The sequence below is a fragment of the Cebidichthys violaceus genome, unplaced genomic scaffold, assembly GCF_023349555.1.
Source record: "Cebidichthys violaceus isolate CVI_PGR_0920_01 unplaced genomic scaffold, fCebVio1.0.p SCAF_21, whole genome shotgun sequence".
Lineage (NCBI taxonomy): Eukaryota > Metazoa > Chordata > Actinopteri > Perciformes > Stichaeidae > Cebidichthys > Cebidichthys violaceus.
The window spans coordinates 8,321,023-8,341,587 of NW_027176384.1; the positions used below are offsets into that span (position 1 = coordinate 8,321,023).

The following is a 20,565-nucleotide window of genomic DNA, read 5'->3' on the forward strand; positions in this document are numbered from 1 at the left end:
CAATGGAGCACATCTATGTATGTGTGGGCTGAATGTAGATGGGGTTCAAATCAGTTAAAATATTGTCGACCAAATGGATCACTGTGATGTTAATTATTTCTTAGATTGCAACCAACGTTTGACATGAGCCAAGATGTAGGTGTTTACCAGACACAGAAAGTGTAATGAGACACCATTGAGTTGCATTATGGGAAATGGAGGATCCAGTGTTTAGGAGCTTGACCTATACAAGGGACTTAAAGTCAGGATATCTGCTGTTTTGATGTTGATGATGTTTCTTGTGATTAGCCAAACGCTAAGAGTAGCAGCAAATCTCTGTGTATGAATCAGAGTAGCCCTGTAGCCAGCCTTACACTCCATTAGACATTCTCACATGACTTATAGCTCCCTGATACTGGAAAGTCTTAGAGATGAATCTAACTGCATGTTTAGGGAGTGCTGATTGTATTTATAATTCTTATACACCCACAGTACAAAACAATGACACAAACAGCAGTATGCTGAAGATCCTGCCTCCTTGCTCTTCACATCTCAAGTCTGAGGGTTCAATAAACAGACACAGTTCTGTATGCAACGTCTCCATCTGGTGGAAGAATCACATGCTGAGCAGGACGACTCAGCATGTCAAGCTTTGTGCTGGATGACTTCAGGGAAGTTCTACAACATCATCAGACAGTGTTTAACATACACAACATGTATCTAAGCTATAAAAGATAAGGGAGGAGGGATCACAAACAGATATAATTATGACTAATATTGTATACATTCAAGGATATTATTAATGTAAACCCACACAGGGTCACTTTCTCTGATTAGATCTCTCATCAGGACTGTGTGGACTGAGTTCTCTTGGCCCACCTTAACCTGAGCTGAGGTCTAATCATGTGGAGGATGTTCAGGGCCTTTGAGCATCTGTCTGGTTTGATAATAAGTAGAATGCACAAAAGGGAGCTTTGAAGATCGGCAGAAAGAGGCATTTAGCTTTCAAATGTACAAAACGTTCTTCCCCTTAGAAGGTCCGAGGACCACCTACCAGTCACATCATGTGGGAAACAATGCTGTATGCAAATGAGCTGGTGCAAAATAAAGAGGCTGGCTCTCTGAAGAACTTTGTGCTCTTGTTCTAGGAGGGGTTGAATGTAACTAAGTACATTTAGGCTACTTTGTTACAAGTCAAAGTCCTACAGTAAAAGTACAAAAGTATTATCAGTAAAATGTACTTAAGATATAAAATCAATCTGCATTGTCATTTGATGTGGTTATCACGGTTATCACAAATATATTAAAGATAGACATAAATGGTTCCAACTGGGGATATAGGAAACATAATGGCTGTATTAATGGGACCAGAATGGTCCTTAATGCTCCTCAGGCATCTTCTCTACTTCTTTGAGGATTTCTGAGACTATCAAGCGTCAGTAAGGTTTAGAGCTGCACATTACAAACCTGTGGTTGATCGCATTGATCACACTTAAGAGTGATTCCTGATCCGATATGCTTCATGCGTTTGCACATCCACATCAATGTGCTGCTGATGTTCATGTTGCGCACAGGTTCTCGACTACCTCCATGAGTTGAGCGTCATAATGAAGTGATCAGGAGCTGAACTGCTCTCCTCTCACAGCAGCAGAGCCACGTTTAGCTCTCATTAGGTTTGTCCTGCTGTCTTACCCTCCATGAAATAGAATGAACAAAAGATGGTCGCACAGTCCAAACTGGAGCGTACACATTGTGACATGACAGAATGATAATGTGGTAATATGTTAAGGGCAGATTTATTTGAATGTATTGCAGTTTGTCTATGATTAGAAGATAACTGCATTAGCCAGAAACACCAGGGCTTGTTCTTTGGCACATTGGCTTGGTCTCCAGTCAGTGTGGTCCACTCTCTGCCCCCCTCTAGTGGCTCAGGAGGCAGGAGGCAGGTAGGCTGCAACCGGCCAATAAAGGGAGCCTAGAGTTTCAGCGCCACTTGTTTATTAGCCTTTAAAGGAGAAGTTATGTGATATTCTTTATCTTTCTTATTAAAAAATCCCATGAAAATCCAGACCAAGAATAAATCCGAACAACTATGTGTGTATGACAGCCTGATATCTCCTCTTCCTCTGAGCCACAGAGCTCTGGTGACATGTTCCTTCATCACCATGATGAATCACACCGTGCTGCTGCCACAAATACTCACTAGAGCATCACTTATGGATTAATCCACCGCTGAAAATAGTCCCTAACAAGCACACTGTTACACAGTTTAAGGGACTAGCTGAGCCTCTTGTTTGTTCAATGAAAATAGGTACTTTATAACATACAGAGAAGAAAGTGAAAACTAAATCCAGATAAGGCCACATATGCTTCATGTCTTGATTTGATAAAAAAATGTCAGTGTCTCTCCAACAAACCTTCACACGGAGCTGACTGCTCCTCAAGCTTTGTGACTCCAAATGACTACGTTCATAATTAATAGTTTCTCTCCTGTTAGTCTTCAGGCCGGGTTCACTGGATGCGGACGCACCATGAAGCACCGCACGCTGTCTTTAGTTGCACGAGCAAAAGCCCGGCTGTTCACACAAGAAGCGATATTCTGCTCCTCCGTTTCTTTCTGCAGCACAGGGTTAGCTCGCTGTATGTTAGGGAGAGGTGTTAACTTCAGTTCAGGACACACGGACACTCACACTGCTGTTAGAAATGAAATTTAATAACGTGAAGAGTTCATCAAACTGAGATGTGATAGTCCACACATGAACCAGGTCTCATGAATGGAGCTATGAAACTAACATACAGCAGAATAATAAACTGACAGAAGCTCAATCAATACAAATCCATATTCATCGAGTCTGTTTGTTTCTCCGGGTCGGAGTAAGCTTCATCAGAACTTGTTTGTACATTGTGTTCACCTCGTTGTGTGTGTATAGTCCACACTAGGAGGTGGAGTCAGAGAGAAGGAGAGACAAACAGTATTGTTCCAGACATTTTCACACCAGTGAAGAAGTGTAAAGAAGGCAAAAAGAGAGCGGAGTGCATCTCTGTGGATACTACCACCAGGTAATCCTTCACATAGTGGCGTCTTTGACTGCGACAGTAGAAAGAAGCTTTGTGGTAACAGTCGAACAGAAGATCTTCATGTTTCACAATAGACAGCTGCAGGAATGAGTCCTAAAACCTGGTTCCTGTTCCCTCGTGTGTTTTTGGTTGGATGACTGTGTTTAGCACAAGCTGAAGAGATTTAAACATTTAGTTCAGTAAAGGCCCCTCTGGTGATTTTAGTAGCTTTTACGCGTCTTCAAAAAAAAAAAAGAAAGAAATGAGAAGACTAAACATCAGGAGAACACTAGTCCTTCTTTAGGTAACGTGGTGTTCATTTGTGAAGATTATTTCACTGAACAAAACCAGTAGGAGCCATAAAGAGATTACTTTCTGTAGAAGAATCCCATTGGCCTTGTATGGAGATTATCAGGGCGATACATCGTCCCTGCAGCTGTCTGTACACCTATGTGCATTGAATGGAACTGTGCCGTCAGCGGTGAACCAGCTTCCTCCTGCCACTCACTCGGGTCCACAGGCTGCGAGCCGTCTGGGCTATGGTCCCCCTGCGGGGCAGACGGAGGCTCCTCAGAGGCTCCCTGATACATGCCAGCACCCCTGGCTCTGAGGGCTGCCCCAGGTATTCATGGGAAACGTGGTTAATTCTCCTAAGCTGTTTGCTGTAGTAGTTCCTCAGGTCACAGAGCTCTTCGGCTGCAGTCTCAGAGATGATGGAGGCGTGGGATGGAGAGCTGGGCACCGCGACATCAGCTGGGCCGGGACAGGGAAGAGCTGCTGCTGCTGCTATGTCAGCACGGGGTTTCCTCCTCACTCTCTGAGGGGTGGTGGCTTTGCGTTTGGAACAAGGTTTAACTGGATGTGATGCTGTTTTCTGACCATCACTGTTATCTATAATGTTTATTTCAACATCCACCTCAATGCCATTGTGAGGCGTGATGGAGCCCCCTTGGTTCTCCTCCTCCTCTCCAGGTCGGTCTGTCAGCTGCTTCTGTTTCCTGGACTGGTTCCTCTGCTCTTTAAAGACTTTCTGTTTGGGTTGTGGGGGATAGCTGGGATCAAAGGTCATATCAAGCTCCTCCTCCTTGGCTGACGTGTCCTGTAACCATGTGAGAAGCAAGCCTTTTAGAGTAATAAGCAATTCAAATAGTAGCGTAACAGAATGTCTACTCTCTGTGAAGTCAGTGAGAACCAATCCAGTTTGTTAGTGACAGTCAGTGGAGCATGAACATCAGCACCAGAGATCATGAGTAACAGGCTTGGGCGATAATAATGACAAATGGCATATTTGATTTCTGTTAGAAAGGAAATGCACTGTCCATCTGACCGACAGTATATCCTGTTCTTCACTAATAAGTACATAACAATAATAATAACACAAGAAAAGGCAATCAGCCAACCGTGCTACACAGACACCAAGCAGTGAGAAGAAACCAGGGCCCAGGGTTCTGATTGGTAGAAGAAGAAACGGCTGTCTAAAGTGTAGCTCACACTCGCATGAATTACATAATAGCTCTGTACACACTTCTAATGTGCAGTGACTATGTGTTAATAGGCAGCATCTTTAGACTGCTGCTGATGTGTCCCCTCTCTTCATCCATCAGCACATGTTTGAGCTCATTAGTGTCACCAGGTAGACGGATCCCCGTCACATGACCTGTGGTGCCAGTGATGTTTATCGCCCAAGCCTGCTGGTGAGGAACAATTAGATGACATCATGCTTATTAATTTAAGACTTATGAAAGCATTTAAATGACATAAACACAGATTCCTCCAGCACTCAAGACTGTCTGAACCTAAAGTGAAGCATCCAGTCTGAGCGTGGACAGTGCCATGCCGACAGAAGCAGTGAACAGAGTAAAGAAGGAGGGACTGTACTTTGGCAGCTTGTCTTCTGGACAGGGTGGGGGTTAGGGGAGGTCTTTCTTGACTTTCTTGGACACAGGGGCGTCTCCACCACTTTGAACTGATCTCTTTCCCTCTTTGGCCTTGCCCTGGCCACTCACAGCTTTCACCTGCAGGTCATTAATAACAGTCTTTACCGGTGAGGTTCAAAGTCCCACATGAGGTGGACGAGGGGACACGAGAGGGGAGGACACACACACACACAACACAATCCTCCATTCTTCATCACAATGGCCGAGGCTGGAACCCATGCACTCGCATCATGTTCCAGGGTCTTTGCAGATCTACATGGAACAGGAAGCTGAAGGGTGGTCTGAACAGAAGTGAACTCCACATTTAGAATAATAGACTCCATGACCAAAACTTTTAACACATCTCAGTCTTCATCATCATCATCATTTCATACCTTGATCACATTACAACTGAGCGAACTTTGATTTTCTGATGAAGACCATGAGAGGCGTTTAAAGGTCCGGAAACAGAAAAAGATAGTAAGTGGACTTTGTTAAGAGTGAGCTTGAATCATTGGTTTCTGTTGAATTCCTGAAGCGACTGCTCGTCGTAATACTGTAATGAAGATGAATACGTACGTCAGAATAAAGAATGACTCTACATGTGTCTGTGATGAATCATGTTAGGTACTAGTGATCATTAGTAGCTGTGTGCTAGAGGTGTGGAGGGTCAGAACAGTCATGATCAGCAGTGATCAGTCACAACACATTTCAATCAGGACTTACCTCCAGGGTTTTCTACAAACAATTAGTGAGACACACAACATGTTACAATGAAACACATAACATTAACACACAAGCACAGGAGCTGCTGAGTGGAGCCATCTTCTGCTGCTTTCTGCTACACTATTAGTTACAACTGTAACGTCGGCCATTTCATCTTTTCATGCACTCCAATGGTAGCAGGGCTGTGACATTTGAGAGGCTGTTTCTGCCGTGGAGGACAGTGAGGGACGGCTTAGCTTACAGTTTAACGTCTGCCACCATTACAGGGAGCATTTCACACAGCTCAGTCAAATCACCTCCTATTTCTATCTGCATATTGACTACATGCTCCTCAGTGTTTACTGACACTCCATTGTATTTAAGGATCTTAGTAACTAGTTGTGCTTGTATTTTTCACATGACCCTCAGCAAAGAGAGGCTTGTTAACACCGACGTGTCTGAAGAACAGGACATAGAAGGGACAGCCGGAGACACAAAGTCACTGGACTGCCAATGGTGGAGTGAGAGACCTGTGGAAACGTTGAATTCTTTCATGTAGTTTTTGGCCTTCTCTTTTGAGCAAAGATGAACCTTCTCAGGCAACACATGCACTACGTCAGACGTTTGATGTATGATCAGCTTTACTCACCACAGCAGACCCCGCCCCTGATGACCTCATCTTCATGCTGAGTGTGTGAGTCTGGCTCTTCAGCAAAGGAGCTTTGCGGCCCAGCTTCATGTAGAAGTAGGTGGTGTACGGAGTGAAGCTGAAATCCTCTCTGAAGGCACCACACACACAATGACATGCCAATGTGAGACAAGTCTCAACCCATTACTCTTAGAATAGATCCAGTAGGCCCACTCCCACCTGAACAATCATTACTGTCCGTGTACCTGTATTCAGGTAGGGCACGGGTTAGCAGAAACGCTCCTGAATGTCCAGAGTCTTCCACAGTTTGTTACACAACCCGCGTTTGCTTCACGGTGTATTTAAGCTGAGCGATTGACCAGTACTGGCAATTAGTGACGATTTGTTTCAACATTCAAAGAAACAGATTCCAGTCAGTCAGAGAACCAGTCCTCCATAGAAAAACTGACCAATAAAGCTCTTATGCACAACATGTAAGGTCGAGCTGGGCGATAGGGCCTAGAATTAATATATACACACCAGTATATCACCTAAAATGTCAATATAAATGCTTGTGAAGGAGTAGAACACTGGTATGGAAACTGCATGTCATAATTTCAACCATCCCAAAGTCAAAGTAAGTAGTCAAAATATTAAAAGTTACCTTTTCACTTTCTTATTGGCATCTATAGGTATTTGCAGAAAAGACAATTCAAATAAATAAAAAAATAAATGGTTGTAGTTTTATCTAAATCTTGTCATTAGTAGTTTTAATGATGTCGCGTTAAACAGCTCTGTGCTGTCACTGTGACACTGAACAGCATGATGGGAATGGATTACAATATAATAACTGTCTGATGAAGTTAGTTCCAAATGATTTCAAGGTCGTTCCTCTACGGAGTATTGTGAGAGTTGAGACAAAGTGAACTGTATATCTCTGACCCATGTGGTGTCTGTGCCGCTGTGTGCCGCTGTTAGACTGTCATGCGGTGGCAAATGTGTGTAAATGTGACTGGAGCTTCTCTAGGCTCTACCGGTCAGCACGGGATAGTTATTATTCATACTGCTTTACTGTCTATACCCGTTATACCTTATTCATGACTTTACTACATAATATCTAAATATATTAATGAAATACAAAAGTGATTTACCAAGGCCACTGATAATTATAAATGACATAAGTTAGGCTTGTACTTCTTAATATCGATGATGAAGAAAAGAAACAAGTCACCTGAGGTATCCCTGCAGCAGCAGCATCACAACCACAGCTTCTGCCTGCAGCCGACACAGGCTGGTGGTCTGGATCATCTTCCTGCGCTTGGCTGGGCCTTTGCCCATCCACGCATCCACCAGCTTCAGAGGAGTCAGCTTCTCATCCACCGACGCCGACAGCTCCACAATTTGCACCACCTGCTTGGCATGCTGGGTAATGTCCACGGTGGTGTAGTCTGGAGAGATAGAGGTCAGAAGTTGGCTTTTCACATCCCTAAAGAACACACACAACCACGAATTATATTAAAACGCATCACATGCACACCTTTTGCATGGCGGCAAGTATCGCACATCTGGTTGCATCCTTCATCGTCCCACACCTCGTCAAAATGAACAGCCATGAGAGAGCGCCGGCACCTTCACACAGCAAACACGAGACGCAACAGTCAAGTCACGGTGCGTAAGCCATCCTCTCTGACGCCGTGTGACGTACTGAGGACCTGCTACCTGTCCACATTCTGGCAGTAGTCCACTATCTGCAGCAGCTTCTTCTGACCAACGTTCTCCATCACCACCATGGTGCTGATCCTGAAGATGTCAGAGAAGCCAAAGTAGAGGATGCAGTCTGCTTGACCGTCGTCTCGACCTGGAGATCCACAGACAGGTGTTGACTGAGCTGTACCAGTATAAAGTAGTATTCTGTCCTGATAGGAGTGAAGCGGTGTCTACCTGCGCGTCCACTCTCTTGGTAGTAGTTCTCGACGGACTTACTGATGGTGTGGTGGATGACAAACCTGACGTCAGGCTTGTCGATGCCCATACCAAACGCCACTGTGGCTACCACCACCTATAGGATAACACCATCACAAAGTAGAACTCAATGGCAGCCGCACACACAGCTCGCATCATCTTTTGTAGGGCTGCACAATATGGGGAAAAACCTGCAATATATACTTTTAATTCAGAGGCTAAATAAACAATTTAATCATAAATACAAGATAAACGAAATGCGGTCCAAGATTCAAGACGGGTCAGGTGGGTTGCCGACATCGCCACAGACCCCCCCTCACTGAGGACAGTAACCAAATCCACGGTCCCAGGAAGCAGCAAGGTCTGGCTGAGGGATGTTGTAAAGCTTACAGCCAGATCCACAAATCCCCCCCCCCCCCCCCCCCCCCCCCCCCCCAGGAGGTAGGTCACACCCAAATACCTGGATTTTGTTGGAGGTCCATTTGCGATGAACGCGGGACTTATCATCGGGGTCCATGTGAGCGTGGTAGGGGAAAGCCAGGATGTCCATCTTCTGGAGAGCAGAGGACACTGACTCTGCATCCTTCTGAGAGAACACATACACGATCCCTGTGGACACACATCAGGGAATATGGAGTATGAGTATACATATATATAGAGATATATATATCTATATAATAGCCTCAGCGTGATGCAGTTTTGCTGCAATACCTGACTGATCCTTGTATCTGCTCTTGATCAGAGCTGCAACGTCACTTATTGATGCTTCATAGTTTGAATCTTTAATACGAACCTGAGAAATAAGCAGACTGTTAGTGTCACTGTAACAGCGAGAGACGGAGTTGTTCCATTTGTTTCGAGTATAGATCACAGTTTTAGAAATACGTTAAACACTGTGGTCTTTGATGTTTTGTAAGCAGATGTAAGGCAGTAAGATGATTTGATGGTCTGACAGGTGTGAAAAGTACACGAGAGCCTGTGAGTGACTAACAGACATCTGGTGTGTGTGTGTGTGTGTGTGTGTGAGTAGGAAGCAGGTGTGGCTGACAGGTGTGTGCGTCAGAGAGTGCAGCTGTCATGGTCACCACCTCGTAGTAGAGATTGGTTCGGTTGAAGGACGCAGACAGTGTGATTGGCTGTGGCACACACAGGATCTTCTCACAGTCCTTGAGGACGCTGCTGGTTGCTGTGGCTGTGAGTCCCAGGAGGGGGACGTTGGGGAACTGCCTCTTCAGGATGCCCAGCAGTTTATAATCTGCACACACACACACACACACACACACACACACACACACACACACACACACACACACACACACACACACACACACACACACACACACCTTCATCAACCTTGAAGACAAACCTGGTATTTGATGTGAAGGGGGTCAGTGAGGTGGCCTTGGAGGACCTATACTTCCACACATCCCACCTGGTCTGAAGTCATGCCCCCACTGACTGCAGCAGTGAACCTCGTCCACGGCGATCCGACTCAGCAGGTCTGCGTTATGGGCTTTCTCCAGACGAGACATGAACAGCTTGCTCTTGGCGATCTTCTCTGGAGTCACGTACAGCAGCTTGAAGGGGGCTTTGGGGTCCATCATTCCAGCCATGACAGTCTTGGCATGCTCCTACATTGTTTTTTCACACCATGAAAACTGACATTTCACACCAAAACATAAATATTATCCATACAACTGTAAATACATTTAGAAACATTTTTTAACACCATTTTGACAAACACACGAGTGTCGGGTTAGTGTTAGTCCCTTCCCTACTCGGTGCATGTGTAAATGTAGAAAATAGATATGAATCCTCTCTCCCTTTGAGACACACACACACACACACACACACACACACACACACACACACACACACGTCAGTGTTACTGCGATTGACTGTCAGTATGAGCAGATAAGTGACAGAAGGATACCGGAGGAACTCATTGCAAACCCTTCTATAATAACAGTTACTGTAGAAAGAGTTTGGAAGGAATGCTGAACATCAACATGACCGCATGAGCAGTTAGACCTGTAGGTCTCAATATCAGCACACAGTGTTACTGTCCATGTTGCTATTATACTAGAACGTATTCATCATTGTGCAGAAACAAGTGTGAAGAAGTGTCTTTTCTGTCAAACAGTAGCGTAAGAGGAGATCAACAGACGAGGAGGTGGGCTATAGGAAAATAAATAAGCAGAACACAGTTGCCCGTGGTTACCTTACTACTGGACGCATTCAGCGTGACGGCCGGCACATCGATGGACTTCAGGGACATGATCTGGTCCTCCATCAGGGACACCAGGGGACTGACAACCAATGTAAAACCTGACAAGAGCATGTGATGCGATTACATGTGGGACCAACAGATGCTCTTAGGAGTGGTGTACGAGCATGAGCGGTGTGAGGACACTGTGTGTGTGTGTGTGTGTGTGTGTGTGTGTGTGTGTGTGTGTGTGTGTGTGTGTGTGTGTGTGTGTGTGTGTGTGTGTGTGTCGGTGTGTGTGTGTCGGTGTACCCTTGGAGCAGACTGCAGGCAGCTGGTAGCAGAGGCTTTTTCCTCTTCCCGTGGGCATCACCAGGAACAGATCTCTGCCTGACAGGGTCAGGTTGATGGCCCTCAGCTGCAGAGGTCTGAACTTGGAGAGATGGAACGAGTTCTTCAGGTGCTGCTCTACTTCTTTGGACCATGGAAAATCTACCAAACATCAAAAGATTATAACAAGTCAACATACAACCTTAGTGGCTCTCAAGCAGTTTTCTTATACGAAGTCTGGACCTGATTCTCGGGACACACATGTAGCACACGATAGATGTTGTCCATGTCAGACGCGTTCTCGCCTACTGGAAGTCCTCGTTTGTTTTAGGCGAGGGGTGGGGCCTGGATAGAGCGCGCAGAAGGCAGGACATGATGCGGGTTACACGCTGTTAGAGCCAGTTCTTTATTTGGTCACAAACCATCGCGTCTCTAGCCGCTCTTTGAATTTGTCTGAGGACTTCGCCGTTGGCCCTTACTGTCAGAAGTCCCTGAATCTCACGTTCCTGCAGTTCTACATCGTCGTTGGCGTCTTTGTGTAAATGAACCTTCTTCTTCAGCCTCGGACGATTGTATTCTTGCGGTTTTGCGCCAGTCACATGGGAGCTCACTCGTATATTACACAGACTGTACTAGGGAGCCGGCAGGGTAAAGACTGTTTAAACTGACTGGGACGTGTGCGTTCCCACATACAGCTCCTCTGGGTGATGTCTAGAGAAGTTCAGGGTTGCAGTGCATGTGTGAAATGTGAAATGAGAGTAGAGTACCTGTGCCATCATAGAGCAGCATCTCCTGCTTGCTCAGTGCTGGATGAGCTCCAGATGTCTTTGAGGATGCCGGCTGTGCAGCATCACATGCCTCCCCCAGTCGCTGCAGCAGTGCATCCTTACGACCCGTCAGCTCAGCCTGCTTCTGCAGGAGCTCTGTGATCTGCAGCTCCACCTCCTCCAGCTCCGCCTCCACAGAGTCCAGCTCCACCTGCACATCTGAACCGGAAGGAACACCGTTGGAGACCGTGAGCAGATATGGATGTTGACATGGACACGTGAGTGGAGATGAGGTAGTGTAGGTAGGATGTGAAACGCAGCCTTTTTTACTTTGATTCTCCTGTTTTATTAAAAAAATACATCCATGAATCCAGTATAGTGTTCATCCGGTGAAGACATCGTCTCATAAATCCGGTGATACTGATGAGGTCACCTGACCACAGTATGCATACAAGACTCCCATTTGAGGACACTTCAGAATCCATGGAAAATATTTTCAAATCCCACCAGTTCACAGACTGCAAAGACATTAAGACACAAGCCTCCCATTACAAGCTGCTGTTTGTTTGAAGAACAGCCTCATTATTGTCATGTCGTCTGTACAGTCACAGTTTATGAAGGGCAACAGATGGGGACAAATGCTAACATACTGTATACTTGGTAATAAATCAAAGAATTGGATGAGTTGGAAATTTGTCTTGATGATGGCACAAGATGAAAAGTAAGAGCAACACCAGTTATTACCAGTTTCATCATGGGGGGCTTGACTGTGTGTAGGAAATATCACAGCAATCCTTCAACAGTTATTGAGACGCTTAACTCGAAAGCACAAAAGTCGACCTCATGGTGGCGCTAGAAGAGCTCATCAGGATTATCATTTAGGAACATGAATGTGTAGCAAACTGAGTGTCAATCAGCCCCGTAGATGTTGAACCACTTCACAGGATGAGGGAAAACATCTTGACCTGCTGGTGCTGCTAGAGGAAAGGCAATCCATTCAACAGTAGTCAAGATAGTTCAACAAAAGCCCAAACTGTCAACCTGCTTTGGGCCAAGGAGTCACCACAGTCAGTAAGGGGCCTTTCTCATTTCATGATGTTTTGCCTCCTCGTCACCTTGTCTCCTCGCTCCTCTGGCTTGTGACACGGAACTCAACCTCAGCGCTCCATATGAAAGAACATCACATTTTCTAACATGCATCTGGAGGAGCGAGGATTAAGGATAGAGGAGGCCTGCCGGAGGAGCTATGAGCGAGGAAACATCTGTGTATCCTTTGCCGAAGTCTTTTGAGCACCCGTAAAGAAATAAAAGTGTGACACACAGCTGGAATCCTCTCAAACTATGGCAGGACTCTACGAATGTAACTGTTCCTTTTGCAATCATAACTTGTAGATATTTAAAAAGATCTAACGTTCTGTCCTTCACCGTTTGTGAAGGCGCTGACAGCTGAGAATGACGTAGGATCCACTCTCTATAAACACTGTTGCTCTGTCAGCACTTTCACTGAGCGACTCAGAGGCAAGAGTGTCTCCTTTGTTAAACGCATGTTGTCATCAACCATAATGATAACAGGTATTATTAAAACAATGTCATTTTGGAATGCTACTGAAACTCAGGTATCACACTGGTATTGAGACGCAGCCCTTGTATTGTATAATTGAGGCTACACCCATACTACTCCGTTTTCGTTTGGAAACAGTTCTCCTGACGGTGTGAACAGGTCTCACACCTGCACCGCTAATGACTCCCTCAGTGAGGCAGGCTGCAGTCTGCATCAGTTCCCATGACATCAACCTCCCCTCATACTACAACAACAACAGCTGTGGGAATATTTACATCTTAGCACATTTGGTCAATACGGTTTGGTTCAGTTTTCATGTAAATAAAACAACAGACCTACCATCAGATCTGCCACCTCCATCCATATTTGTCAGACTGATTTGCTGGAACAGGAGTCAACCTTCAGAGCTGTGGATGTGATTCAGACAGAGAGGCATGTTCAAAGAAACAAAGAACTGTGTGTTAGTAACGGTCCTGTACACTTCACACTACCTTTATTATTGTTGCTCATTTAGTTATGGATGTGTAGTGTGATTGAATAGCCTACTTCTCATTCAGTCATTTGGTTTTCTATATAAAATGTTTCAGAACCACAACGAAGCTAACTTACATCTCGTGAGCCAATCTTAATAGTGGTAACAAGTCACGTCATGTCCATTGGTCCATTAACATGAATCCACATAGCTGACCGCTACTAGCTAAGGTAAGCTAACCTAAGACACGACAGGTGCACACGTTCCTCCATCGGAGGGCAGCTCGTAAACGTAGCTTGTTAATGGATCGATTATTCACGTGATGTCAGTCACTCTTCTCCAGCTAATTCCATAAAGCCTCACTACTTTAAAAAGCATGAAATACAAATGACAAACCATTCAGCGACCCTGTCCAGCGCCTGTTCCTGTTGGTCTCCACTTCACGGTTGCTACAGCACAAACAGCACAAACAGAAGAAGCGGATCGATCACAACGCGGTGGCTGTGAGAGTGTCTGTGCCCCTCCCATTGCCTGCCAGGATGCCTGAAGATCCGCCTCCTGCTGAAGGATTGTCACACTTTATCAACCATGACTCGTTTTTTTTAATGTATTTAATGAATAAAACGTATGTAGTGTGTGTTTGATGTATAAACTAGGAGGCCTGATTCAAAGCAAGAATATCATGTTAGTTCAATTCCACATCAGTAACGCCTGACAAACTAAACACAGGGCAACAATTACCCAATTAACAATGTGGCGCATTCAAGATAACGTTACATCCTCAGTGGAAACTGACAAAACCTTTCGAGAGTTGACATGTGTATCGTTTTCACAAAACATTATCTTCAACAGTAGATATATTATACTGAGCACTATGCAGATACTAAGATTATTTATTATAACAAAAGAGTAGCGAACTTTATGAGGAAGTAAGGCGTTTAAGTAAAGTTGCCATGTTGAATGCGACACGGCGCTGTACCGGAAGCTGACATGACGAGAAGGTGTGTTTCCGGAAGACGTGGCTGTTGTTGCAGTGGCAGCTGTCATCCAAATTGTTCTTATAGGTGTACTTGAATGCTACTTCAATATTTGTTTCTATTTTATCTTCACACGTGTATTCGGCGTCAAGATGATTTCGCTAACGGACTCCCAAAGTAAGCCCACATGTACATGTACCGTGTCTGTAGGCTGCTTCTTTCTCTATCGAACCGGCTTCATTTGAGCTGCAGCAATTGGTTAACTAGCAATTAGCATTCAGTGCTAGAAAAGTTAGCTTATTTTATTTCTGCCATAGCGTGCCATAAATTAACCCGTGGCTCAAATAGCTAACAGCTAACTCCTACGACTAGCTGTGTGCTAACTGTAAAGTAGCAGACGTTCCTGTAACTTAGTCATTTCCTATCAAAGCTTTGAGTAGCTTCAGGTAGAAGCTCCACTGACATTACTATTTACACTTTCTCTGTCGTTTATAAGAAATATTGACTTTATTAAAGTGTGTTAAGTTGTTGAAGGTACTCCTTAACAAGTATGACATGTATGTATCAGATGTTGATGTGGATGATCAATATCTATCTATTAAATCGATATTTAACCTCCCATCATCATCTGTCCCACCATCAACTTCTCTGAGACTTGTGTTTAAATAACACAAAACGCAAATCTCACTTTCTAGGTGATTCCAATGTGTCTTTGAGAGTTAAACATACAATGGCATGCAACTTTCAGGGAGGCCTCAAATACCCCAGCTTTAAACTTTAGTGACTCACTCTGATGGTGTGTGTGTGTGTGTGTGTGTGTGTGTGTGTGTGTGTGTGTGTGTGTGTATATGTATGTGTGTGTGTGTGTCTGTGTCTGTGTCTGTGTCTGTGTCCGTGTGTGTCCTGCAGAGATTGGAATGGGGTTAACAGGCTTCGGCGTGTTTTTCCTCTTCTTCGGGATGATCCTGTTCTTTGACAAAGCTCTCCTGGCTATTGGAAATGTGAGTGTTCCTGCTTCATTGAACTGATGTTATAAGTGATGTTGAGAAACGTACAGGGGAAACTTTCTTCTCTCTGTATTAGCTGCTGCTGACACTGATATGCATTCTAGTTCAAATTCATCAAGAGAAAGAACTGTTCAGTCATTCATCTGACATGTGCAATGTATCATCATTACCATGGAGATCCATCCTCTGCTTTCCCCAAATGATATGCAGTTCATCAGCTCTTCTTTGGTTGACAGTGCCACATAGTTCAAGGCAGACTCAGTGCACTTGTAGAAACAGGCTTCCTACTATGTTTGTCCTCAGGTGAGTCAGAATCAGCTCACTGGCACAGATAGAAGTGGGCTACTCCCTACGTCTCCCAGAGACAGGTGAAAAAAAGGATAGTCAAAGTGAAAGCAGCAGAAGTCCCTTGTTATGGTCAAACTCCAAAATCACTTGATCCTACATTTCCCATAATGCAATTTCACTATAATCTATTTGTTCAATCCTCCATGCCATTTTGACGAGGATGTCTTTCAACTCCACTCCCCCATTTTGTAATGCAGACTTTCTTCTTAAGTTTAAAGTCTCCGAGCCAAAACGGAGATAACCCTGATGACATCACTATGACATCATCAGGGTTATTTTGTCCAACTTCACAAAGCCTCTCCAGTGTTCACAGGTGGTAGTAGTAGATTAATAACACAACCACCGAGGGTAGGGCTGTTACAGGGATATTCAAATATCAAATATTGATATCATGTTAATAATACACATGATAAAGTCATGTAAATAGTCCAGAGCCTCTTATATCATTTGTGTAAACAGTTATGATTACAGACTCTCTCCACAACCCTTCACTAGTATTGAGTGTAAATCATCTGCTAAAGAAGAGAGGAAATGAACAAAGTTAAAGATAAATGTGACTGAGAACAGTATTCATTATTCATCAAATCTGTGAATTCTTTGGGCCGTGATATTTGTGTAGTGAAAGTCTGATACCAGCTGGGCCCCAGTAGAGGGTTCTCTCTACCAAATGCGACCACTGAAAAAGTTTACTGAAGCCAGGTTTATTAGGCTGATTCATCTACAGACCTCGCTGTGAGCAGTTTTAAATATGTTTGGGTGATTTGGGTGGTGAACTTCTGTTTTGTGCTCTCTTAGCTCCCTTGTTTTTAGATTATTCAGGTAGTCGACATCAATGGAATTAAATGAGATTTACTCCCATGTCCTTGTATTGATACTAGCACAAACCAGTGCTTTCTTGCTCTCTGATTGGATGCTGTACCCAAGATGCAGCAGAAAAAGGCACTAAAACTGAAATAAACTCTTCAGTCAAGATGAAGAGACATGTGTTGGTGTTCCTGCATTGGACCACTCTCTAATGCTGGACAATCCCATTTCTTTCCTGTAGATCCTGTTTGTTGCGGGACTTTCTTTTGTCATCGGGCTGGAGAGGACCTTCCGCTTCTTCTTCCAGAAGCACAAGATGAAGGCCACCAGTTTCTTCCTGGGAGGCGTGTTTGTGGTGCTGATTGGCTGGCCCATCATCGGAGTTGTGCTGGAGATCTACGGCTTTTTCCTCTTGTTCAGGTAAGAGGAACCGAAGGGGGCACGAGCTGAGAAACGGAGCAGTGGGTGTGGACCTGGGGTTAGTGCAAGGACCTCCCACTGAACCTCATCGCCGTCAGGTGAAAAGAAGTGTGTCATGGCCGTTACAGGCGGTTGTTTTTAACCCTCCACGGGGCAACAATGGGATGATGGGTGTCAAGTTGTGCCCTATATGCTGTGTTTTCATTGTGTGTACAAGATGGGTCCAGCCTTCACAGGATTCAGTCCCTAAATTGAGACGCAGTTGGAGACTTTATTGAGGAGGGTCATGAACATTACAGCAACATGGGATTGCTAGCACTTGACATACATTTGTTGCGTATATATATAGCTCCTAACAATAACTATCCACAGAACAGAACACCCAGGAACACAATGCAATGTTTATTTCATGAGATAGTTTGTGATTGATGTTTAGATGTTATTATTTGAGTTATCTTTATGAGGACTCTGACTAACTCCCTCCCTCTCATCACATCCAGGGGTTTCTTCCCGGTTGCAGTGGGCTTCATCAGGAGAATACCCGTCCTGGGCTCCATCCTCAACCTGCCCTTCATCAGTGCAGTATGTATGACCCAGCGCTGCAGCAGTCCTGCAGCTCAGCATGGCTTTTTTCCTGTTTATTAACCACCACAGATTACCAAACTGCTCCGATCCAATGACAGCTCAGCTCCTGCACATGACTGCTGCTTTAATAAGACAATACTGTCTGGATTAGTACCACTGCCAGTCAATGAGTATACATTTTAACAGCAAAAGGTAGTTTGGTAAATAAAGTGATGTCAGGGTCATCTGTTAATCAGAAGAGCTGTTGTAGCTCCTGCCGTGCTGATGTGTGGGAAGCTTTGTTCTGAGGTGAATGTGTCTCTGTCTGTTTTTTACTAAAGCCTTCGTAAGGCTCTGAGGACAATCAGCAGTCGTGGTCAGTCACTGCCGATTCCCCCTTGCATGCTAACATATTTAATATGCTTCACAATATTCAGACAACAAGTAGCTCATGACAGAAGGGAAATGGACTTTTGTTTGGGGAGCTGGTTTTTAATCTTCATTTACTCATTTGGCTTTAAAGGCACACACTGCAGGTAAACCAAGATGCAATTACTAATGTCATTTAATGCTACTTCCAGCATGTTGGCAGCCTGTTCTCATTGTTTTTCTTGAGGATGTGTGTGTGGAGAGGGAATATTGCACAGTAATATTCATCTGTGTCCTCAAAAAATCGCTCCTGTTGGAAGTTTGATGACGTAGCGACTGGTGATCTACTGTAGACCTTTAGTGTCTCTTTGTGAAGAAGTTTATACAGCCTCTAGTGTTACTGTATGTTGGAAGTGGACTATGCAGCAAAGCTTATATTTTACTGTTGGCCAGGTCTCCCTTTCAAAGAGCGCTTTGACTTCATCTTGACTTGGTGGAGTAGAACACTATGACAGCTTCCTCTGCAGAGCGACCGTCAGTCCATCAGAGTTGATTTGGTTAGTGCGGTGCAAAGGGCTCCACAGACGACCGACGAGCTGGAAACAACACAACAACAGACAATCAACAATTTAAGAACTGAAGACCAATGCATGCAAGAAAATCAAATGATACAAATAGAATCAAATAGAATTAAAAGCTAAATTGAAATTAATTAAATAAAAATGAGATTATTACAACTCAAATAGAATAAAATGAGTGATAAATGCAATAACAATAAAACGGAATGAAATTGAACAACTTAAATTCAATAAAATAAGTGAATCAATCATTTCAATGTTCTTAATCAAAGGCCAGGCTGAATAGGTAGCTCTAGGTTTCAAATGTTCACACTGATCCAGCGGCTCAAAGCTTAATACCTAATGCTACCTCACCAAAGGTGTCAGTTGGAAGGGAAGAGATCACGTGTCTCCTGATGACATCACCGAGTGGTAACACTGTTTAACAAGAAGTGGCCCCTCTGGACCCAGATGGTCCAGTCTGACCTCAGTCTGTACGAATACTTGGTGACCAGCTGTGCTCAGATGAAGCACCAACACTGAAGATGTGTAATTATCTGAATGTATCCTCGTGTCATTGACTACTTTTACTGGTCTCAGTGCCATGATTAGCCAGAAGTAACAGTTTTCAAAATAAAACCACATGAAACAAAATTGTTAAATTCACGGTCAGGTTTTTTTGAATAAGATAACATTGTAATGACAGCCTGCACAGTAAACACAGAACACATTAGCGCTAGCTCGGCTTGCCTTGTAGCTGGTAGCGGCCCCTGGGACTCCCAGTCCTCAGAACAGTCTGCTGTTGGTCAACAGTGCAAACCTCTCAGAAGAATTCACTCCAACATGGCCTTTATACATACTGATGTTACTGGGCCTGGATATGTAAACACTGTTATTATTTGTTAGTTGTTTTGTGAGATGTTGAAATTAAATTAAAAAAAAAAAATCTTCATCAAAAAATACTTTGATAAACTATTTTATTCTTTACTTCCAAACTGTTAAGTTATTCCACAGAAATCTGCTCTTTATTTATTAAATTATTGATTCATTTGGTCAAATGTTCCTCGACAAATGTTCCAAAGTCACCCTAAAAAACAGAAGATAAGATAAAATGACATTTATCCTTTCTGAGAATGCAGAAACAACAATAAAAGAATAGAGCATATTAACATGAGTAGAAACATCATTCAGGACACCCTTATACTACATATGTGCATATATATACTGAATATATATAAAGACAAAACTTTAGTGAAATACTGTGACTCATTTCTAAATTGGTAATAACAATACAAGCAACAATGTGATTCCGCCTGTCCTGTTCAGCTGTGGTGTGTCCCTTTTAAGTCATGCATGCTCCCATGATGCACTGCTTCAGGTCTGTGTGTCCCATCATGCTGTATACGCTAAACACGTTTTCCTTCTTTTCTTCCAGTATGTGGACAAAGTGGGCGAGAGCAACACCATGGTATAACAGTGACTTTTTGTACACAGAGAAGGCTTTTTGAGTACAGCAGCTTTTCTAAAGCAACACCATCTCCCACGGAGCTGACTTACAGCAGCTAAGGTAATATGTTCAGAACCCCCCCCCCCCCCCCCCCCCCCCCCCTCCTCCAGCAGGCAAAGACTCTGTCTGTCTGCCGTTCCACTGGTCAGTGCCACCAATCAAAGGTTCATCAGAGCGTCGCTCCACCGGTCTGTCCCTAAAGCGTGGACGTACTAAGGTCACTACAATCAATATTTCAATGCTATTGATCCCGTCACCGTTGAGTGCATCTGGCACGAAAAAGGATGCGAGACTCTTGTCAACGTGACTCTCCTACTCTGTGGAACAAACCGCTGACCCTCCACATGGATGACAAGTGGACCGACAGCTTGCCACGTTGCCACATTTCTGTGCCTGTGCTTTGACTTCCTTTGAACAAAAGCTTTTAAG

At 44.1% G+C, this 20,565-nt stretch overlaps 2 protein-coding genes across 4 annotated transcripts; one reads left to right on the top strand and one right to left on the bottom strand.

Annotated features, from left to right (window-relative positions):
• Window positions 1–2,671: 2,671 nt before the first annotated feature.
• Window positions 2,672–14,069, bottom strand: recql (RecQ helicase-like). 2 transcript variants are annotated; one of them, XM_068717162.1, is made up of 16 exons: window positions 13,980–14,069; window positions 13,451–13,518; window positions 11,551–11,769; window positions 10,766–10,945; window positions 10,469–10,575; window positions 9,680–9,878; window positions 9,336–9,502; window positions 8,959–9,040; window positions 8,708–8,856; window positions 8,227–8,344; window positions 8,005–8,143; window positions 7,823–7,914; window positions 7,517–7,733; window positions 6,307–6,436; window positions 4,915–5,051; window positions 4,045–4,135 (listed from the first exon to the last, which is right to left on the bottom strand). In XM_068717162.1, exons 2-15 carry the CDS (start codon window positions 13,473–13,475, stop codon window positions 4,947–4,949), a joined length of 1,929 nt encoding a protein of 642 aa, XP_068573263.1. In that variant the 5' UTR covers window positions 13,476–13,518; window positions 13,980–14,069; the 3' UTR covers window positions 4,045–4,135; window positions 4,915–4,946. The 2 variants fall into 2 exon arrangements, with proteins under 2 accessions (XP_068573262.1, XP_068573263.1); XM_068717161.1 differs by lacking the exon at window positions 4,915–5,051 and having other exon boundaries at window positions 2,672–4,135.
• A 531-nt stretch (window positions 14,070–14,600) lies between these two features.
• On the top strand, window positions 14,601–20,232 carry golt1ba (golgi transport 1Ba). 2 transcript variants are annotated; one of them, XM_068717174.1, is made up of 6 exons: window positions 14,601–14,737; window positions 15,470–15,561; window positions 16,961–17,139; window positions 17,640–17,721; window positions 18,045–18,079; window positions 20,065–20,232. In XM_068717174.1, the coding sequence occupies exons 1-5, from the start codon at window positions 14,713–14,715 to the stop codon at window positions 18,051–18,053; spliced, it is 387 nt and encodes a 128-aa protein (XP_068573275.1). In that variant the 5' UTR covers window positions 14,601–14,712; the 3' UTR covers window positions 18,054–18,079; window positions 20,065–20,232. The 2 variants fall into 2 exon arrangements, with proteins under 2 accessions (XP_068573275.1, XP_068573274.1); XM_068717173.1 differs by lacking the exon at window positions 18,045–18,079.
• The last annotated feature ends 333 nt before the right edge of the window (window positions 20,233–20,565 follow it).